The sequence below is a fragment of the Juglans regia genome, chromosome 1 (genome assembly GCF_001411555.2).
Source record: "Juglans regia cultivar Chandler chromosome 1, Walnut 2.0, whole genome shotgun sequence".
NCBI classification, from domain to species: domain Eukaryota; kingdom Viridiplantae; phylum Streptophyta; class Magnoliopsida; order Fagales; family Juglandaceae; genus Juglans; species Juglans regia.
Genome location: NC_049901.1, coordinates 35,721,750 through 35,739,893, shown reverse-complemented (window position 1 = coordinate 35,739,893; position 18,144 = coordinate 35,721,750). Strand labels below are relative to the sequence as shown.

The window sequence follows — 18,144 nt, the reverse complement described above, 5'->3', positions numbered from 1 at the left end:
AAACTATTGCGTATGCCCAAAGTGGTCGGGTGTCTGAATTTATCAAACTGAAGTACATAAAGAGAGAAAACGACCACTACCCACGGGAATTCGAAAATGCAAAAGTCAGAAATTTACTAGAAATCCGTAACAAAAGCACAACTCTTCTCTCGCGAAGGCAGTACAAAAAATGGATTGTTTTCTATCGAATAATATAACATGGCAGTTTGTTTTCTTGACAAAAATGGAAGCCACGTACAAAAGGAGGACCGGCTCAGCTTCATTCTTCATTAAATGAGAGAAAATGCCTACAAAAGCTGGATTGGGGAAATTACATCTAAATATGTGTTTCAATCTCTGGCCACCAGATGGACATACCTCTTCTCTATGGTGAATCTGGAGCTTGAATTGATCTGGCATCAAGAGAGAAAACTGTGAAATCATTGCGGCCTGGTGAAGATTCAACCGATATACCATATACCATAAAAAAAAATAGACGGAAAGCACAGTCCATTAGATGGGCTGACCTTGTGCTCAAGCATGTCAATGAGTTTGGATTCATCTTCTGTTATGCCAGACTCCCGTAGAGCCTTGAGAACAAGTTTCCTTAGTTTCCTCATCTTCAGAAATCCATCAGGATTCTACCTCCAAGCGAAAGATAATCAGTAAACCTAAGAGAGTACTTTACAGAGAACACAAATGTAATCCCATAATTCATTGCTCTAGAAACTACTCTGCATTATGCCTTTATATTGATCACCATACTGGAGAAGAGTAACTGGTTCTCTTATATGCTATCAATTTTATCGCATATGCAAGATAAAAATGTTTAACTAAGGAGATAAATGATACACATGCAAAAGAAAAGTGTACAAATATGTGACTGAAAATGATATTAGAGCTATAGTATTCAAGATACATACAGATTTCAAGGCTGATGTGATCAACTTCCTCCACTTTATTTTCTCTTTGGTATCTTCTTTGGCTGAGCTAGATTCTGCCAACTTACCATCCTTCAATGGACTCTTTGTTTCCGCTGCTTCTTCTTTTTCACCATGAATCACTTCCCCGTTACCTAAGTCACTTGAAGTATCATCCTTAGTCTTTTTCCTTGAACCATCCTTCGCAGATCCCTCAAGTTTTCTCTTTTTCTTTGATGGGGCAGCTCCTTTATCTGATTCTAAGTTGTTGTGCACAATGTCAGCCTTAGGTGGATCTGGCAGTTTTGGTTCCTTCGCATGTCCATTGGCAACCATTTCATCCTTTTGAGTGTCTCCAGTCTGAAGTTTTGCATCTGGAGTGGATTCTTCTGTCTGCTTAGGTGGGTCTTTTGCAGCATGGAAAGCTCGGGCTTTTGCCCTGTGCTTCTTTCCTTCAGCATGGAGAAGTAGGGCTTGCTTACTTGTAGCACTGGCATTGCAGAGACTGAAAATACAGAAATGCATCCAACGAACAATAACTCAGATCCAATCATAAGAAGTAACCATGAGTCATCTGTTGGGTTCTGCAACTAAACTCCCTATTCTTCCAATACTCTAAATTTATTTATTAGAAAGAGAATTTTGCATGATATTTTGTGCACAAATAAATGAGAATTTAGTCTAAAGTTAACATTGCGATATGGCAAATTTTTAATTTTTGGGAGGGGCGACTCAGATCAGGATAAGAAGGAGAAATCAGTTTGATGGCTAAAAAGTCATGCTTACAAATCAGGATAAGACGGGTCATAAAGATATAAACAAACCTACAAAACCAAGGTGGGCGCTCTGACAGTCCAACATTTATATCAATATCAGGTTGTTGCTTTGAATTCTTGTTGGGCTTGGCAGTCAGAGAATTCGAAGCATTCCCTTGACCCTTTGGACCATATTTTTCCTGAAAACAAAGGCAAACAAGTGATATTCTCAAGCCAGATAGCTGTATGCATCAAAGTTTATAACCAAGTTGACAAAAAAAATTATAACAATAGCTAGCAAATGTGGCTGATTAATTTTGATAGATAATAAGAGAATTTATTCCAAGTAAATAGGCATAGCCCAAATACACAGGAAGTATATAAGTGAGTACACCTAAATACAAGCTAAAGCAAAACAGAACTAAGGCAAAACATTACAAATATTCCCATCCCTTACAAGGTTCTTCACCCAAAAACTTATAGTGCTAAAGAAAAAATCCCTGAATTTCCACATAGAACGTTCGCAATCTTCGAAACACCTCTCATTTCTCTCTAACCATAAGGACCAAAACAAACACAAGGGGATCATCCTCCATACTGCTGCACTGCCTCCAAATCCCACTGAACCTTGCCAGCTGGCCAAAAAGTCCACCACATGCAAAGGCATTACCCAAGCAATGCCTACCCTTGTAAAAATCTCATTCCACAACTTTGTCACCACCACATAGTGAAGGAAAAGATGGTTAACAGATTTGCCATCTATTTTACACATAAAACACCAATCAATCACAAATAAACCTCTTTTCCTCAAATTATCCGTGGTTAATATTTTCTCAAGAGACACCAGCCAACAAGAAAATGCAACTTTATTAGGTACCCTTGCTCTCCAGATACATTCCCAGGGGTATACTTTATCACCATGACTATTTAACACCCTGTAGAAATATGTTATCCCTAAAGGTAGGAATGGAAGTGGATGGGAAAATTTCGTTAGGAAAATGAAGGAGATTATCGGTTCAAATTCCTTTGTTTTAGCTCCTAGAAACAGAGGTGTTCTTAACAAGGGTGCTGCTAAGAGGGACTCTAAAGGAAAAGAGGTGAGTATGGTTAATCCTCAAAGAGGAGCTTCTTCCTCGCAAACAGCTCCTTATTTGTTTGCATTGATGGAAGCTGTTAATGATAATCCAGGCCCCAGTAACAAACACGGAAAAGGAAATAACAAGAAAGATGTGATAGTGTCGAGGGTGAGGAATACGAAGGTTGGACCAAAGGAAGGGAATCAGAGACATCTTTCCGGTGATGAAGGTGACGGTTAGCATCTCGCAATGTTGCAGAAATTTGGTGAAGTCAAAGGGTCATTTTGGCATGTGCGGGCAGAACTTCTTGGTTGGAAAGACAAGTTGGATTCGATGTTGAAGATGATTGATGAAGGATTAGGCTTAATTATGGGTCTAGTTTCAACTAGAAAACCAGATGGGTTAGTAGAGGAAAAGGGGAGGCTGTATGGACCCAAGGCTTCTAATGTCTACGTAGGAACTAGGCCTATGAAAGGCCCATTCAAGAAGCCCGTTACACAAAAGAAGCAGTCTGGCGTTGGGCTTCAACAATCTACCAACCCGAGAAGAGAGTTGTGCCATCCCAAGCCCGTGGTGGCTCTACGACCTGGTCCGTCTTCACAGAGCGGGTCATCGGCGGCGAGCATATCTCCTGGAGGTTTCCCAGCAACAAGTTCTTCTACAATACTCACAGCGAAAGAGACCATGAACAAGGCAAAAAATTTTAGAGATCAGCCCAAGGAGAGGAATGCTTCGTATTGTCTTCCCTTCACTTTTTTAGATTTCAAGGCATCAAGATGCAGCTATGGCTGATTCTATCTCTTTTTTGAATAATAGTATTCAATGGAAGGTTGATTTTGTGAGAAATGTGAATGACTCGGAAGTTAATGTTAAATCTGATTTTTTTAGTAGATTATATGAGTTGAAGATTGTTCAAGGAAGGGAGGATGGATTGATGTGGATTCAGGAAGGAAATTCCAGATTTTCTGTTCATTCCTATTACAATGCATTAATCTGTCAAGGTGTATGTGACTACCCATAGAAAAGCATTTGGAAAGCTAAGGTGCCGAGTAAGGTGGCTTTTTTCTGTTGGCCGGTGTCTCATGATAAAATTCTGACTACAGAAATCTACGAAAGCATGGACTTTGTGTCGTAGATTGGTGTTCCATGTGCAAGACAGATGGTGAATCAGTTAATCACTTGTTACTCCATTGTGAGGTGGCTAAAAGTTTGTGGCACGAGATTTTTGGAAGGATGGGTATTGCTTGGGTGATGCCTAAGCAAGTGATGGATTTACTAGCTTGTTGGAGAGGTGTAGAGAGGAGTCAACAAATTGCTGCCATATGGATAATGATTCCTTTGTGCTTGATGTGGTGTTTATGGCTAGAGAGGAATGGGAGATGTTTTGAAGATAAAGAACGGTCACTGGAAGAAATTAGGGAGTTTTTTTCAAAACTTTATGTTTTTGGGCTAAGGCTATTGTAATGAATGGTGAAGATATTCTGGATTTATTTTATTCTGTTCTGTTTTTTTAGCTCCTGTATGTAGGTATTTCCTCGTGTATACCTCCTGTATACTTGGGCTATGCCTATTCTTGGTAATAAAACTCTTATTAATTATAAAAAAACAAAAAACAAAATAGCTAGCAAAACATAAATTCCTTTGTTCCTATTCTTATTAACATAATCTGTTACTTACGAAAATAGTTTTTTTATAAGTAATAAGAGATTTTATTGATATAGAATAGGCATAACCCAAGTACACAGGAAGTATACATGTGATTACACTTAGTTAGGAACTAGCAATGGTTACAAGGAAATAATGAAAGCTGAGACCGTTAAAATCTATAGAAATTGCCCATATAAATAGAGTCTTCCAGAAGAAACACTGAAACTCTTCCAAAGAACGCTCTCGATCCTCAAGATTTCGGTCATTCCTTTCACTCCAAATACACCAAAGTAGGCAAATGAGCCATCTTCCACACAGCTGCAATCTAGGGTATCCCCCTAATCCCTCTCCAACTAGCTAATAGATCGACCACTCTCCTCAGCATAACCCATGCTAAACCCATTTTGCTGAAAAAACAATTCCATATGGCCCTTGCAAACTCACAATGTAGAAGTAAATGATCAAAATAGTGGTAAGGGTGAACTTGTGTGCATGAGCCCCATGTCACAGGTTCTATTCCTCCAGGGATCAAACTGTGATTTAAGTGGGAGGCCATGGCGGTGGGTACTAAGGACTCTGCCGTCTTAAAAAATAAATAAATAATAATAACAATAATAGAAAATGCCCCAATATACGTGGGTTTTCAGATATATTCGATTCAAAGATAGCATAAGAGACTCAAGTACTTAACTTTGCATGATAATTACACAAATTTTTTAACGCAGGGAATTTCATTGCAAACCCAAAATCATAACACCTAAAAACTACCGTCAAGACTTTCTCTGGACGCATCGAGACACCAAATGCTCACACATCTCCAAAGTAATTCTGAGCTATCCATTTACAAACTTTTCATCATTTGATTCGGACCAAAACCATGTTTGGTATTGACTAAATCCACTACTTCACTCCCAACCGAGGCAATCAACGCATTGATTTTTCTCTGAAGGAAAAGAAAACATCGACCTCAAGTTTGTTGACAATTAAAAAAGAAAAAATAAGAAACGAGACACGCACCGCCTCAGTGATACACTGCGTGTGGCCCTGAACGCTCTGCTGCCCGAAAGTTTGTCCGCAATCAATGCAGGAAAGCTGCACGATTAACCAGAGTTAAAAAAAATATGACTGACGTTCAATTCAAACAAGAATAATAAATATATATATATATATATAGAACAGAAGACGAAGGAACTAGGGTTTTGAAAATGAAGGAAAAGCTAAAAGAAGACCTTGCTAGCGGAGCAGATCCTGAAGTGATTTGGGAGCTTCGGCTTCTTCAGGTTCTCTCCGCAATCCTCGCATTGAAACCACACCATTTGTCTCTGTTCACGTGATTAACTATGAGAAAGAGAGAAATGTACGCGGAGCTCTGCAATAGAAGGAAGTGATCTGGGGTTTAAGGCGAGGTTAGGGTTTTCCTCACCTACAGCCTTCAGGCTTCGAAGTTCACAGTTGACAGTACTTTCTAGTTTCTATAGTAGGCCTAGTGCCTACACAAAAACAAACGACGTCGTGTACCTTAAAAAAATACTACGTATGCCACGTAATCAGTTAAGACACAATATGCCACGTAACAAATATTATATGGGCCAATAAATAACACCGCCTGATAGTTTAATTTTTTATACTTACAAGATTATCTACACTAAATAATATTTTAAAATAAAAATCAAACAAAAAAAGAAATTTTTTTTTTAAAGATTTGCGTACTCGCCATTATACTTTGCTTTTGGATTTCTAAGGAATATGTTAAATGTATTTAAAAAAATTATAAAAAAATTATTTATTTATATGTCAATTATTGATACGTAAAAAATTATAAATTATAAATATTTAAATTTTAAATTTTTAAAAATAACAATAAAATGAATCTTATATGTAAATATATAAATAAGATTATAAGTAAAATTGTAAAACATTCTCATTAGTTTGGGCAAATGAAAATGATAGCTAAAATTTGGATAATCTGTGCCAAAAATATCCCATATTGGGTTGGGCATATCAAAAATAATTTGAATTTCAGATACAGTACTTGGCCAAAGATAGAAGACTATTGTTAGTTCACCAAACATTAAAATACTAGTTCTCACTCCAAGCAAACATTAACATATTAATTTCTCACTCTAAGCAAAAATACTATTTGGTTTGTAATTAAGAAATTTAGATAGAATTTTAAATTAGTTTAATCAAATATTTTTTGTTATTAGCATTAAATGACTTTTGAAAATATGATTTTTTTTAATATTAATTTAATTAGAATATAATTATTATTAATATTTAATTGGTAGAACTACAAGATGTGATCAAAATAAATTAAATAAAAATTTATTAAATTAATAATATTTTATTATTATATAGAAAGTGAATGGATAATCCAAAACTGAATTTTTGACAAAAAACATATATAAAATAAAAAATAATAATTAAGTGAATGCAGTAATATAAGTTGTCTAAATTCATTAAATGTGTTTATTAACTAAAATAAATTAATAATATTAATAGTATGTGTATTATCAATATTTAATACCCTAATTTAAAATTCTTAACCTTTAATATTTTATATAATCTAAATATGTCAGAAGAAAATTACATAATTATAATTAGTTAGAAGGAATTTAAATAATTAATTACTTTCAGTTTATATAACTACTTTAAAAAACTATAAAATATCATATACAAAAACTATTTAAAAATTATATAATAAATTCAGTTGATCCAATCCTGCCAGAATGAAAAATCTCACCTTGAGACTGTACTGAAAACCAAATTTTCCTATTTTCTTGGATCATGATTGACTAATTCCTTAATCGATCCAGTCCGGACGAACCGAAACCCGATTGGTTTTTTCAGTCTAAACCAAAGTTCTTACACCTTTAATCATGCATAAACACTACCAAACAATATGGTAGCCCAAATTTTTGTTGTTTATCCAGTAAACAATCTTATGACTGCTTTGGTGATTACGAGACTTTTTTAATAACTGCTTTGTTGGTTTTTTAGCTTATTTTAGTAGGTGATCATAGTTTTGATTTCGATACTTGAGAGTTTGATTATTGTGTCTTTACAAGTTGCTTGCTTCCTTACGTGGGTTCGATTTCATTTATCTTATTTACGTGGGATTGTGGATGCTTTTATCATGGAAGATTTTCTATCACAATGCATGGGAAATTTCCATTTGTCCAATGTGAAAACTCAAAAGTTGTGATGCAGGATACAATTTGGGTGTTTACGGTGGATCAATGCAATTGTTGCATCTTTTCCATTATATTTGTTAATAAGGAAGTCTTTAAAGCCATGATCAAACCAGTATGGAATCCTACGAAGGATGAAGTTATATGATCTAAGTGATGGAATATTTATAGCCCAATTTGCAAAACATGGGATAAAGTTCATGTCCTCAGAAATGGTCACTGAATTTTTTTTTTATAAAAGTCTTGTACTAATACAAGACTATGATGGGAATTGTCAAAGTTAAAAAATATGTATGAATTATGCTTTCTTCTGGATTAGGCTCTACAATCTTCCTTTGAGCTGTATGAATGTTGTGGTTGCACGTATGATTGGTAGTTCTCTTGGAGAGGTAGAATATATCGCTTTACTATAAAGTTTGAGAATGAGGGGCTCTCGTATGGTGCTTGGTTACGTGTGGATGGTGGTTTTGGTGTGAAATAGGGGTCGGATGATATTTTGAGAGGAGGCTAAGGTTGGTTATTTTTCTGATTTAAAAGGTAATAAATCTCGGGCGTTTGGTCCATTTTGTTCAGGTGGTCATTGGTGGTAAACCGATCAATTCAAATGTTGAGATGCTGACACTGGAGCAACGGTTACAACCGGTTATCTCAGACAATGGCTTTCCAATTTCGTCTTTGCATAGTTCTAAGATGAATGAAAAACTACAAGTTACATATCAAAAGCTCATGGATTGGGCTGGGCTTAGGCCTTCAAAGGATATGTTATTAGATTGTGGGCTGGATTCAGTTAAGAGAAGGGCTTCGATTACTGGACAGGGGACTAATATTTATGCTAGTAAATCAGTTTTCCCAAATTGTCAAAGTGTTGCAACCCTGACTGATAAAGGTCCATCATCTAAGGTGGTTTCAAATAAGGGCAAGGGGATTGTAAGTTTCACTATTGTATCATTTTCTCCAAATTCTCCAATTGTTTTGCCGAATTCATTAAAAACAGTAAGACACCGTTTGAAAAAGCTCCATCGTCCACAGTGGGTAGTCTTTGGCGTTGGAAAGTGAACAATTCTCCTCAACATGCTCCAAAAAAGTTGCCCTCTCTTATTCATTCAAAACTTGTCAATGATATTGTGGTTTCGATTGATACTTCTATCCAGATTGATTCAAAAAGGCATTGTTTCTCAGATGATCACTATTTGGTGGGCATCCAAGTGTTATCAACGGAGGTAACTATGAAAACACTTAGTTGGAACTCCCATGGGCTTAGGAACCCACAAGAAGTTCATGTTCTTCATGATTTAGTGCGAAGAGAAGCATCCGAGGTTGTCTTTGTGATTGAAACCAAATCAATCATTAGAAAAATTGAGAATTTAAAATTCTATATTTTCTGATTGTCTTGTTGTTAATTATGAAGGGAGGAGTGGGGGGGACTTGTTCTGTTTTGGCGTAAGGATATCAAACTGGAAATCATATCTCATTCTAAACATTATGTTGATGCTTGGCTTTCAGATTTAAGTACAGGTTGTAAGCGGCATTTGATTACTATATATGAGTATCCTGAATTTGGGTGTAGAAAGGAAGTTTGACATTTGGTCAAATCCATATCTATTGTGGGTAGTTGTCATTGGCTTTATTTTGGAAATTTTAATGAGGTGGTTTCTAATTCTAAAAATAATGGTGGTAGACTTCGGTTTGATTGGCATATGAGGGATTTTTGAGATGTCTTGAATTCTTGTAATCGTAAAATTTTAAACATAGAGGGTGTTTTTTTTACTTGGTCAAATATAAGGGAAGGAAATGCATTCATACATGAGAGGCTTGATAGATTTCTTGCAAATCCTAAATGGCTAGCCATGTATCCATCTACAAAGGTTAGTAACTTTGCTACTACATATTCTGATCACAATTGTTTAGTTCTTGATGCAAGTGGACTTGTGTGTGTACCACGAAGAGGTAAAAAACGTTTTAGATTTCAAGTAATGTGGATTGGGGTTGAGTGGTGTGAAGATATTATTTCAACTTCTTGGGGTAATCAAAATTGTGTGGATGAACTGTTAATTTAGAGGAGGCTCTCACTCTGTATCGTAATAATTTACAAGGAAATACAAGAAGTTTTGTCATGTTAAAAAATAGTTGGCTGAGAAACGAGTAGAATTGGATAAAGTAGTTGGCAGTAGGGCTGAGCAAAAATCCGACAATCCGACTCCGAATCCGGCTCCGCTCCGATTCCGCTCCGGCTCCGACTTGTCGGAGTCGGAGTCGGAGTTTTTTTCTTCTTGGAAGTCGGAGTCGGAGTCGGAGTCGGAGTCGGATCCATTGAAGATCCGACTCCGACTCCGCTCCGATCCGACTCCGCCTCCGACTCCGCCTCCGCCTCCGCCTCCGCCTCCGACGTCGCCCTCCGACTCCGCCTCCGCCTCCGCCTCCGAGTTTATACATATTTTATAAAATATGTGTTTTTCTATATATTAATTATTTAAATTTTATACAACTATATCTTATATAGTTAGTTAAACTCAATAATATACTAGTTAAATAATATATTTATACTACAATATATAGACTAAATTGACTAATAATAGTTTAGTATATGACTATATGTAAATATCATACTATTACAAATTTACAATATTACTACCATGTAACACTAAATTACTAATGTATAAATATAATAACATATAATACTAATAATTAATGTATATATAATATACTATAAACACTAAGATGAATAATGACATCGACATGTAATATTGTAATACTAATGTATAAACACTAATCTATAAATTTATAATAACATATAATACTAATGTATAATAACTATTAGTATAACTAATATCGCTACTAGTATAACTAATATTAATACTAATACTAATATACTAATACTATTATATAGTTATATTAAATTAAAATCATTATAGCAAGTACTAATATATAATTATTCTAATCACTAGATTCACTACAACTAATTCTAATACTAATATAGACTATAGTTATAACTTGTAGTATCATAATTATACTAAATCACTATAACTTATACTAATATAGTTATACTAAATGACTATATCTATAACTATATATATTATATAGTATTAATATCACTATTAGTATAATATATAGTATTAATAATAACTAATAGTCTAATACTAATATAACTATTAGTATAACTAAGTATAACTAATATCACTACTAGTATAACTAATATTAATACTAATACTAATATACTAATACTATTATATAGTTATACTAAATTAAAATCATTATAGCAAATACTAATATATAATTATTCTAATCACTACAACTAATTCTAATACTAATATAGACTATAGTTATAACTTGTAGTATCATAATTATACTAAATCACTATAACTTATACTAATATAGTTATACTAAATGACTATAAGTTATAACTATAACTATATATATTATATAGTATTAATATCACTATTAGTATAATATATAGTATTAATAATAACTAATAGTCTAATACTAATATAACTATTAGTATAACTATTAGTATAACTAATATCACTACTAGTATAACTAATATTAATACTAATACTATTATATAGTTATATTAAATTAAAATCATTATAGCAAGTACTAATATATAATTATTCTAATCACTAGATTCACTACAACTAATTCTAATACTAATATAGACTATAGTTATAACTTGTAGTATCATAATTATACTAAATCACTATAACTTATACTAATATAGTTATACTAAATGACTATAAGTTATAACTATAACTATATATATTATATAGTATTAATATCACTATTAGTATAATATATAGTATTAATAATAACTAATAGTCTAATACTAATATAACTATTAGTATAACTAAATCCCTATATAATAATATATATCATATATTTTTTTTATGAATCTTCATATATATATAATATAAAATAGATTCATATTAATTAGTATATAATGTATATTAGTATATTACTATAGTAACTATTCATTATAAAAAAAAAAAAAAAATCATTTATCATCACAGCAAAAACGGCGCCGTTGATTCATTTATTTTAGAATTAGGTCTAACGCTGCACGCAGTCCCTCTCTCTCGCGCAAGACTCAGTCACTCAAGTCACCCGGTCCCTCTCTCTCGCGCAGGCTCGCAGCGCCGCAGCCCTCTCGGCTCTCTCGCGGCCTCGCTAGTCGCCAGTCGTACTCTTTCTCGCGCAGCGCCGCAGCCGGCGCATCTCTGTCGCGCAACCCCTCTCTCGCAGAACCCCTCTGTCGCGCAACCCCTCTCTCGCGCAGCGACTCCCTCGCACGGCCCGAATCGCAGAGCCCCTCTCTCGCCGTCTCGCGCAACCCTCCTCTCACGGAGTCACGCATGCCGCAGCTCCTCTTGGTAACCGATTACCCAACTCCATCTCTGTTCTTTAATCAAATTTTTGAGGTTGATAATGTTGATTTTTTCGAATTTTTGAGGTTGATAATGTTGATTTTTTCAAATCTTTGAGGTTGATAATGTTGATTTTTGTTGGTTCTATAATTAATTCCTAGCTGTACGAATAGTCTGAATCGAGAATCTGCGAAGCCTTCAAATATTTGTTTGTTTCATTCCGTGCTTATTATATGACCCGAATGGAGTATGTGCAAATTTGGATTCAAATTCCTTCAGAAGCTGTTTGATTCTTTACATATGATTTCTGTGTTATTGGTTTTTCTATGTGTAGGTGCTTTATGTCTCTGTTAGGGCTTTTACTGATCCAGAAATAGATTCCTCTCTTAGTGTTTGTTAAGTCAGCAGAATTATTCCACTCAAAAGAATCTTCTGCAATATCTCCTTGTAACAGAAAAGATAAATAGTCTAGCTAGGTGTCATGAGTTGATTGGTTTGTTTTAGAATTCTGTTATGAAATGCTTCTATATATTCTCTACTGTACTGAGGTTTTGTTGTATGAAAATTACAGAAGATGAATGCAGAGCATCTTTACGGTTTTATCTCAAACAGTGCATATGCATTTTATTTAAACCGTCTGCCCTGTATTTTCTACATACATGAGTAGTACCATATATTAAAACAATGTGCCTGATCTTTTCCAAGGACAGAGATCTGGGACAAGTAGTTTTCGACGACTATAATGTTTTAACCTTTCAACCGTATTATTTTAACCGTATTATTTTATTTGTTTGTTGTGTGTTAGTTCTTAAATCATGAATATAGAAGGCAGACACACGTCTACATCCACAGCTGCATCTTCTCCTGGCATCCCTGAACAGCCTATTGATGCTCCTTGTCCCATGGTTGAAGAGTCCACCGGACCAATAGAATCTTCGGTAGGCACTCGGACTCCTAGTGCCTTCTGTTCTAACCCTCGCCCTCCACCTGGTAGTAGAGTTCCTAAGAATAGGTCTTTAGTATGGGTCCACTTCACAAGAGTGCCTGATTGTGATCCTGAAGAGCCTATAGCTACTTGTAACCATTGTGGGAGGCAATGGAAATGCCATCCCAAAAGGCAAGGCACTTCGGCCATGAAAACACACATCCAACTTTGTCCCAAAAACCGTAAGAGTAAGTTGGACAACACTCAAACATTCTTGGTCCCGGAAGCAAGAATTGAAGGCCAAGGGGAGAAGACCTTAGGGATGACCAAGTACAATGAGAAAAAAATCCGGGCAGCCCTTGCTAGGATGGTGATAGTGGATGAGTTACCCTTTAGGGTTGTTGAGGGCCAAGGGTTTCGGGAATACACTAAATCCCTTGATCCTAGGTTTTCAATTCCTTCTCGATTTACCGTAATGCGTGACTGTATGAGGCTATTTTTGAAAGAGAAAGATAGCTTGAAGAAAATGTTTTTGACCACCAAACAAAGAGTGTGCCTGACCACTGACACTTGGACTTCTATCCAAAATATTAATTACATGTGTGTGACCGCTCACTTTATTGATGGTGATTGGAAGTTGCAGAAGCGGATCATTTCATTCGTTCGGATTAGTGACCACAAGGGGGCAACGATTGGGAGGGAATTGGAGGAGTGTATGCTTGATTGGGGCATTGACAAAATCCTCACAATTACGGTGGACAATGCTACCTCTAACGACTCTGCTATTGATTGGTTGAGAACAAGGGAAATAGGAAGTGAGGATTGTGTTGCAGCTCACGAGTTTATTCACATGAGGTGTACGGCACACATCTTAAACCTTGTTGTGAGTGAAGGTTTGAAAGATGTTGATGACTCGATCATAAGAATCAGAAATTTGATTAAGTATGTGAAGTCTTCTCCCCAAAGACTTGCCACTTTCAAGTCTTGTGTTGATAGGTCAAAAGTGCCATGTTCTAGTTTCTTGTGCCTCGACGTGCCTACTAGATGGAACTCGACTTTTCTTATGTTGGACGTGGCTGAGAAGTATCAAAAAGCCTTCCAACTTTTGCTTGATGAGGATCCCTACTCAAGAGTTTATTTATCTGAGGATGAGCATGGGAAAAAGGGTCTTGGAGCTCCTGAGTCTGATGATTGGGAGACCATAAGAAACTTTTCGAAGTTTCTTCATGTATTTTATAATGTCACCATGCGTATTTCTGGTACACTATATGTTACATCAAATTTGTATGTCCAAGAGCTCATTAATAGACGCTTGAGTTCAATGGCTTTGAGAATGAAGACAAAATATAATAAATATTGGGGTGATCTTGAAAAAATAAATCGATTGTTGTTTGTGGCTGCCATTCTTGATCCACGGTACAAATTAGTTGCTCAAGCATATTGGTTCAACAAAACACTGGGGGATGAGAGGGGTGAGGAGTTTGCTGTACTCCTCAAGAGAGATATGGAATATTTATATGAACAATATGTAGGGTTTTGTGGTGGCCGTGTAACTGGGTCTAAGTCAAATCGGAGTCGGAGTGGTGAGGCTAGTGCATCAATGGGGAGTAATAGTGGTACCGGTAATGATGATGATCCCATGGACTTTTTGTTCGAATTCCATAAAGATCAAAAATCAGCATCCTTGATGGATTGTAAGTCTGAACTAGAGCGGTATTTGTTGGAGGATGTTGAGATTCCTACGGGGAATTTTGAAATTTTGGTATGGTGGAAAGTCAACTCAAGCAAATATCCGGTTCTTGCCCTAATGGCAAGAGATATCTTGGCCATTCCGATCACCACCGTTGCATCTGAGTCGGCATTTAGCACAGGAGGCCGTGTCCTGGATCCATTTAGGAGTTCTTTGGCTCCTAGAACTGTCGAAGCTCTTGTGTGCACGCAAAACTGGTTGAAATCAACTCCTATATGCTTGAGTCAAAATTATACGGATGCCATTGATGATGCGGAGAGTTATAAGTTAGACTCAGGTAATGTATTTAGAGATTTTTTTAAGTTGTTATATATGTTGATTTTGACATTTTCTGATACTAACCTCTTATACTTTAACATCTTAATGTAGAATTAATCACTGGTATGGCCAACTTACTTCGTGAAGATGATTGACAATTTGACATATTGAGCCTTTGAGGTTTGAGCTACTATCCAAAATACTAAATGCTTCATGCTAAATTCTGTTTACTTTTCAAAGACAACTATGCTATCTACTTCTACTTTATTTATACCATTGGTCCATATATATTTAAGTTTCCGAGACCTTACTTCTACTTTGTTTATTTTTCATATGATATTAAAGTTGGGTTGTTTTTCTTACTAATATTTTCATTTTTTTTTTCAGGCACAACTTGAAAGTTGGAAGTTGGAACATTTGGAAATTTGTAACATTTAATATATTTTGGTTCATTTGTTGGGCATTTAGAATATTGTAATTTGGAAGCTTGTAATTTATTTTATTTTGGTGCATTTGAAAGTTTGTAATTAAATATTTAAATGTTGTTGGAACATTTATTTTGGTTGGCTCTTAGAACATTTTGGATTTCTTTTTTGTTAGCTATGTGATGGATGATGGATGGTAGGTGTGATATGTGGATGTTTATTGAAGTGATTAGTATTTAGTTGGATGTGGATATGAGGATATGGATGATGGATGATGTGGATATTAGTAAGTTTGGCCCTTTGAAATAGGTGTGATATGCATGTTTTTGTTTGCATGTTCTTTTAGTATAATGATAACATTAGATTGATATTGCATGCATGTCCAGGTTTTCTATTTAGTTTAGATTGTAATATTGAGAAAGTTGAAATTTGAAAGCCCACAAATTTTTTTTTTTTTTTAAAAGTGGATCAAATATGAAGTTAAAAAAGACAAAAAAATAAAATAAAAAAATCCGACTCCGCTCCGACAAGTCGGAGTCGGAGTCGGAGCGGATTATGTGCATTGCGGAGTCGGAGTCGGAGGTCGGATTCGACCTCCGACAAAGTCGGAGTCGGAGTCGGAGGTTGGGCCCTCCGACTCCGAATCAATCGGTGCTCAGCCCTAGTTGGCAGTCCTCAGTCAGTTTTAGTAGTCAAGAGGCTTAAATATGATATTAATTTGTTATTAGAAAGGGAAGAGATGATGTGGAAACAAAGATATCAGGTTTTGTGGTTACATTCAGGGGATCAAAATCCCAAATTTCTTTCATTATAAAGCATCCCAAAGACGGAGTCGAAGTTTTATTGATAAGCTTAAAGATGCGGATAGAGTTTGGAAGGAGCGGGTGAATTGAAAAATGTTGTTGTGAATTATGTTTTAGATTTATTCTCTTCTTCTAATCTAAGAGGCATGGACAATGTAATTGAAACTTTGTAGTCTAAGTCATTAATGAAATGAATGAAGTGCTTTTACATCTATATTCCATTGAGGAAGTTAAAAAATCTTTGTTTCAAATGCAACATTTGAAAGCATATAGTCCGGATGGGATGTCGCCTATGTTTTTCCAAAAGTATTGGCATATTCTTGGAGATTTAGTGGCTAAAATGATGTTGTTCTCTCTCGATCATGGTATTATTCTTTCTGAGTAGAATGAAATTTTATCGTTCTAATCCTTGAGAAAAGAAAGCTTGAAAAGATTTAAGAATTTTAGCCTATTAGTTTGTGCAATGTAGTATACAAAATAATTTCTAATATGATAGCTAATAGATTGAAAGTTATTTTACCACAAGTTATTTCTTCTAGTCAATGTACCTCTGTTCTAAGGAGGTACCTCTGTTCTTGCGTATGAAGCTTTCTACTCAATAAGAAAGCAAAGAAGGGCTAGGAAGGGTGTAATATCTATTAAATTTAATATGAGTAAGGTTTATGATAGGGTGGAGTAAAAGTTTTTTGAAAATATGTTGCTTAAATTAGGATTTGATAAAAAATGGGTAGCACTAATTTTATCATGTATCTCTTTAGTATCTTATAAGATTCTTCTTAATGGTGTGCCTATGTCATCTTGTGTCTCTTTACGGAGTTGGCGTCAAGGCGACATGTTGTCACCTTTATTTATTTGTTTTGTGTGCTGAAGGATTATCCGCTCTTATTCAAGATGTCGAGAATAGAAGATTGATCAAATGTGTGAAAGTGTGTAATGGTGCTCCAACAATGAGTCACTTATATTTTGCTAATGGTAATATGCCGTTTTGTCAAGTTACTATTTATGAAAGTTCTGCTATTAAGCATTTGTTACATATTTATGAAAATGCATTTGGACAACAACTAAATCCAAAAAAAAAAACATAATTATTAATTAGTAGAAACGTTAATGAGGATGTGGTTAACGCTGTTAAGGATCACTAGAATGAGCAGTCCATTCAACAACATGAACGATATTTGGGTTATCATCTTTTGTTGAGTGATCTAAATCTGTAACTTTTTAGGGATTAAAATTAAGAATTTGGAATAAATTGTAAGATTGGAAAGAGAAACTCCTATCACAAGCAGTAAGGGAAATTTTAATCAAATTAGTGGCCTAAGCTTTACCTACTTACACTATTGACTGTTTTCAATTGCCTAATTCATTTTGTAAGGAGTTAGAGACCATATTTGCTAGACTTTCGTGGGGATAGCATGGATCTGAATGTAAACTGCATTGAGTTAGTTGGACAAAAATGTGTGATTATAAATTGCATTGTGGATTGAGTTTTTGTAATCTAGAGATTTTTAATTTGTCTTTGTTTGTTAAACAAGGGTGGAGATTGTTGACTAATTCTGATTCTTTGCTGCTTAAGATTTTTAAGGCTAAGTACTTTCCACATACAACTTTTTTACAATCTAAATTGGGTGTAATCATTCTTATGTGTGGAGGAGTATTTGTGCAGCAAATAATATTCTCATTAAAGTATAAAAAATGTATTTCCTCCTTATATGGCTAAGAAGATTGATCATATTCGATTACATTCTTAAACTATTGATAAGCTTGTTTGGAGTGGCAATAGAAATGATATGTATTCTGTAAAATCAGGGTATCATTTTACTATAGGGTTATTTAAAAATGGTGGGTGAACTGAAAGTTTACATTCACAAAGGAAGTTAGAATTTTGGCAAAAGTTATGGAATTTGTCTCTTCTTAACAAAGTGAAAAACTTTGCTTAGAGGGCTTGTCATAACAACTTGGCAACTAAGCTGAATTTGTTGAGAATAGATGTTGTATATGATGGTTTGTGTGCTCACTGTCATTTGCAATTTGAAAATCTTATACATGTATTTTGTTTG

The 18,144-nt window shown here is 35.1% G+C and overlaps 1 protein-coding gene across 1 annotated transcript; it reads right to left on the bottom strand.

The window, feature by feature from the left end:
* Positions 1–13: 13 nt before the first annotated feature.
* LOC109008925 (UBP1-associated proteins 1C-like) lies at positions 14–5,825 on the bottom strand. The gene is made up of 6 exons (XM_018989216.2): positions 5,607–5,825; positions 5,395–5,469; positions 1,724–1,854; positions 903–1,404; positions 507–620; positions 14–392 (listed from the first exon to the last, which is right to left on the bottom strand). Exons 1-6 carry the CDS (start codon positions 5,691–5,693, stop codon positions 330–332), a joined length of 972 nt encoding a protein of 323 aa, XP_018844761.2. The 5' UTR covers positions 5,694–5,825; the 3' UTR covers positions 14–329.
* Between the last annotated feature and the right edge of the window lie 12,319 nt (positions 5,826–18,144).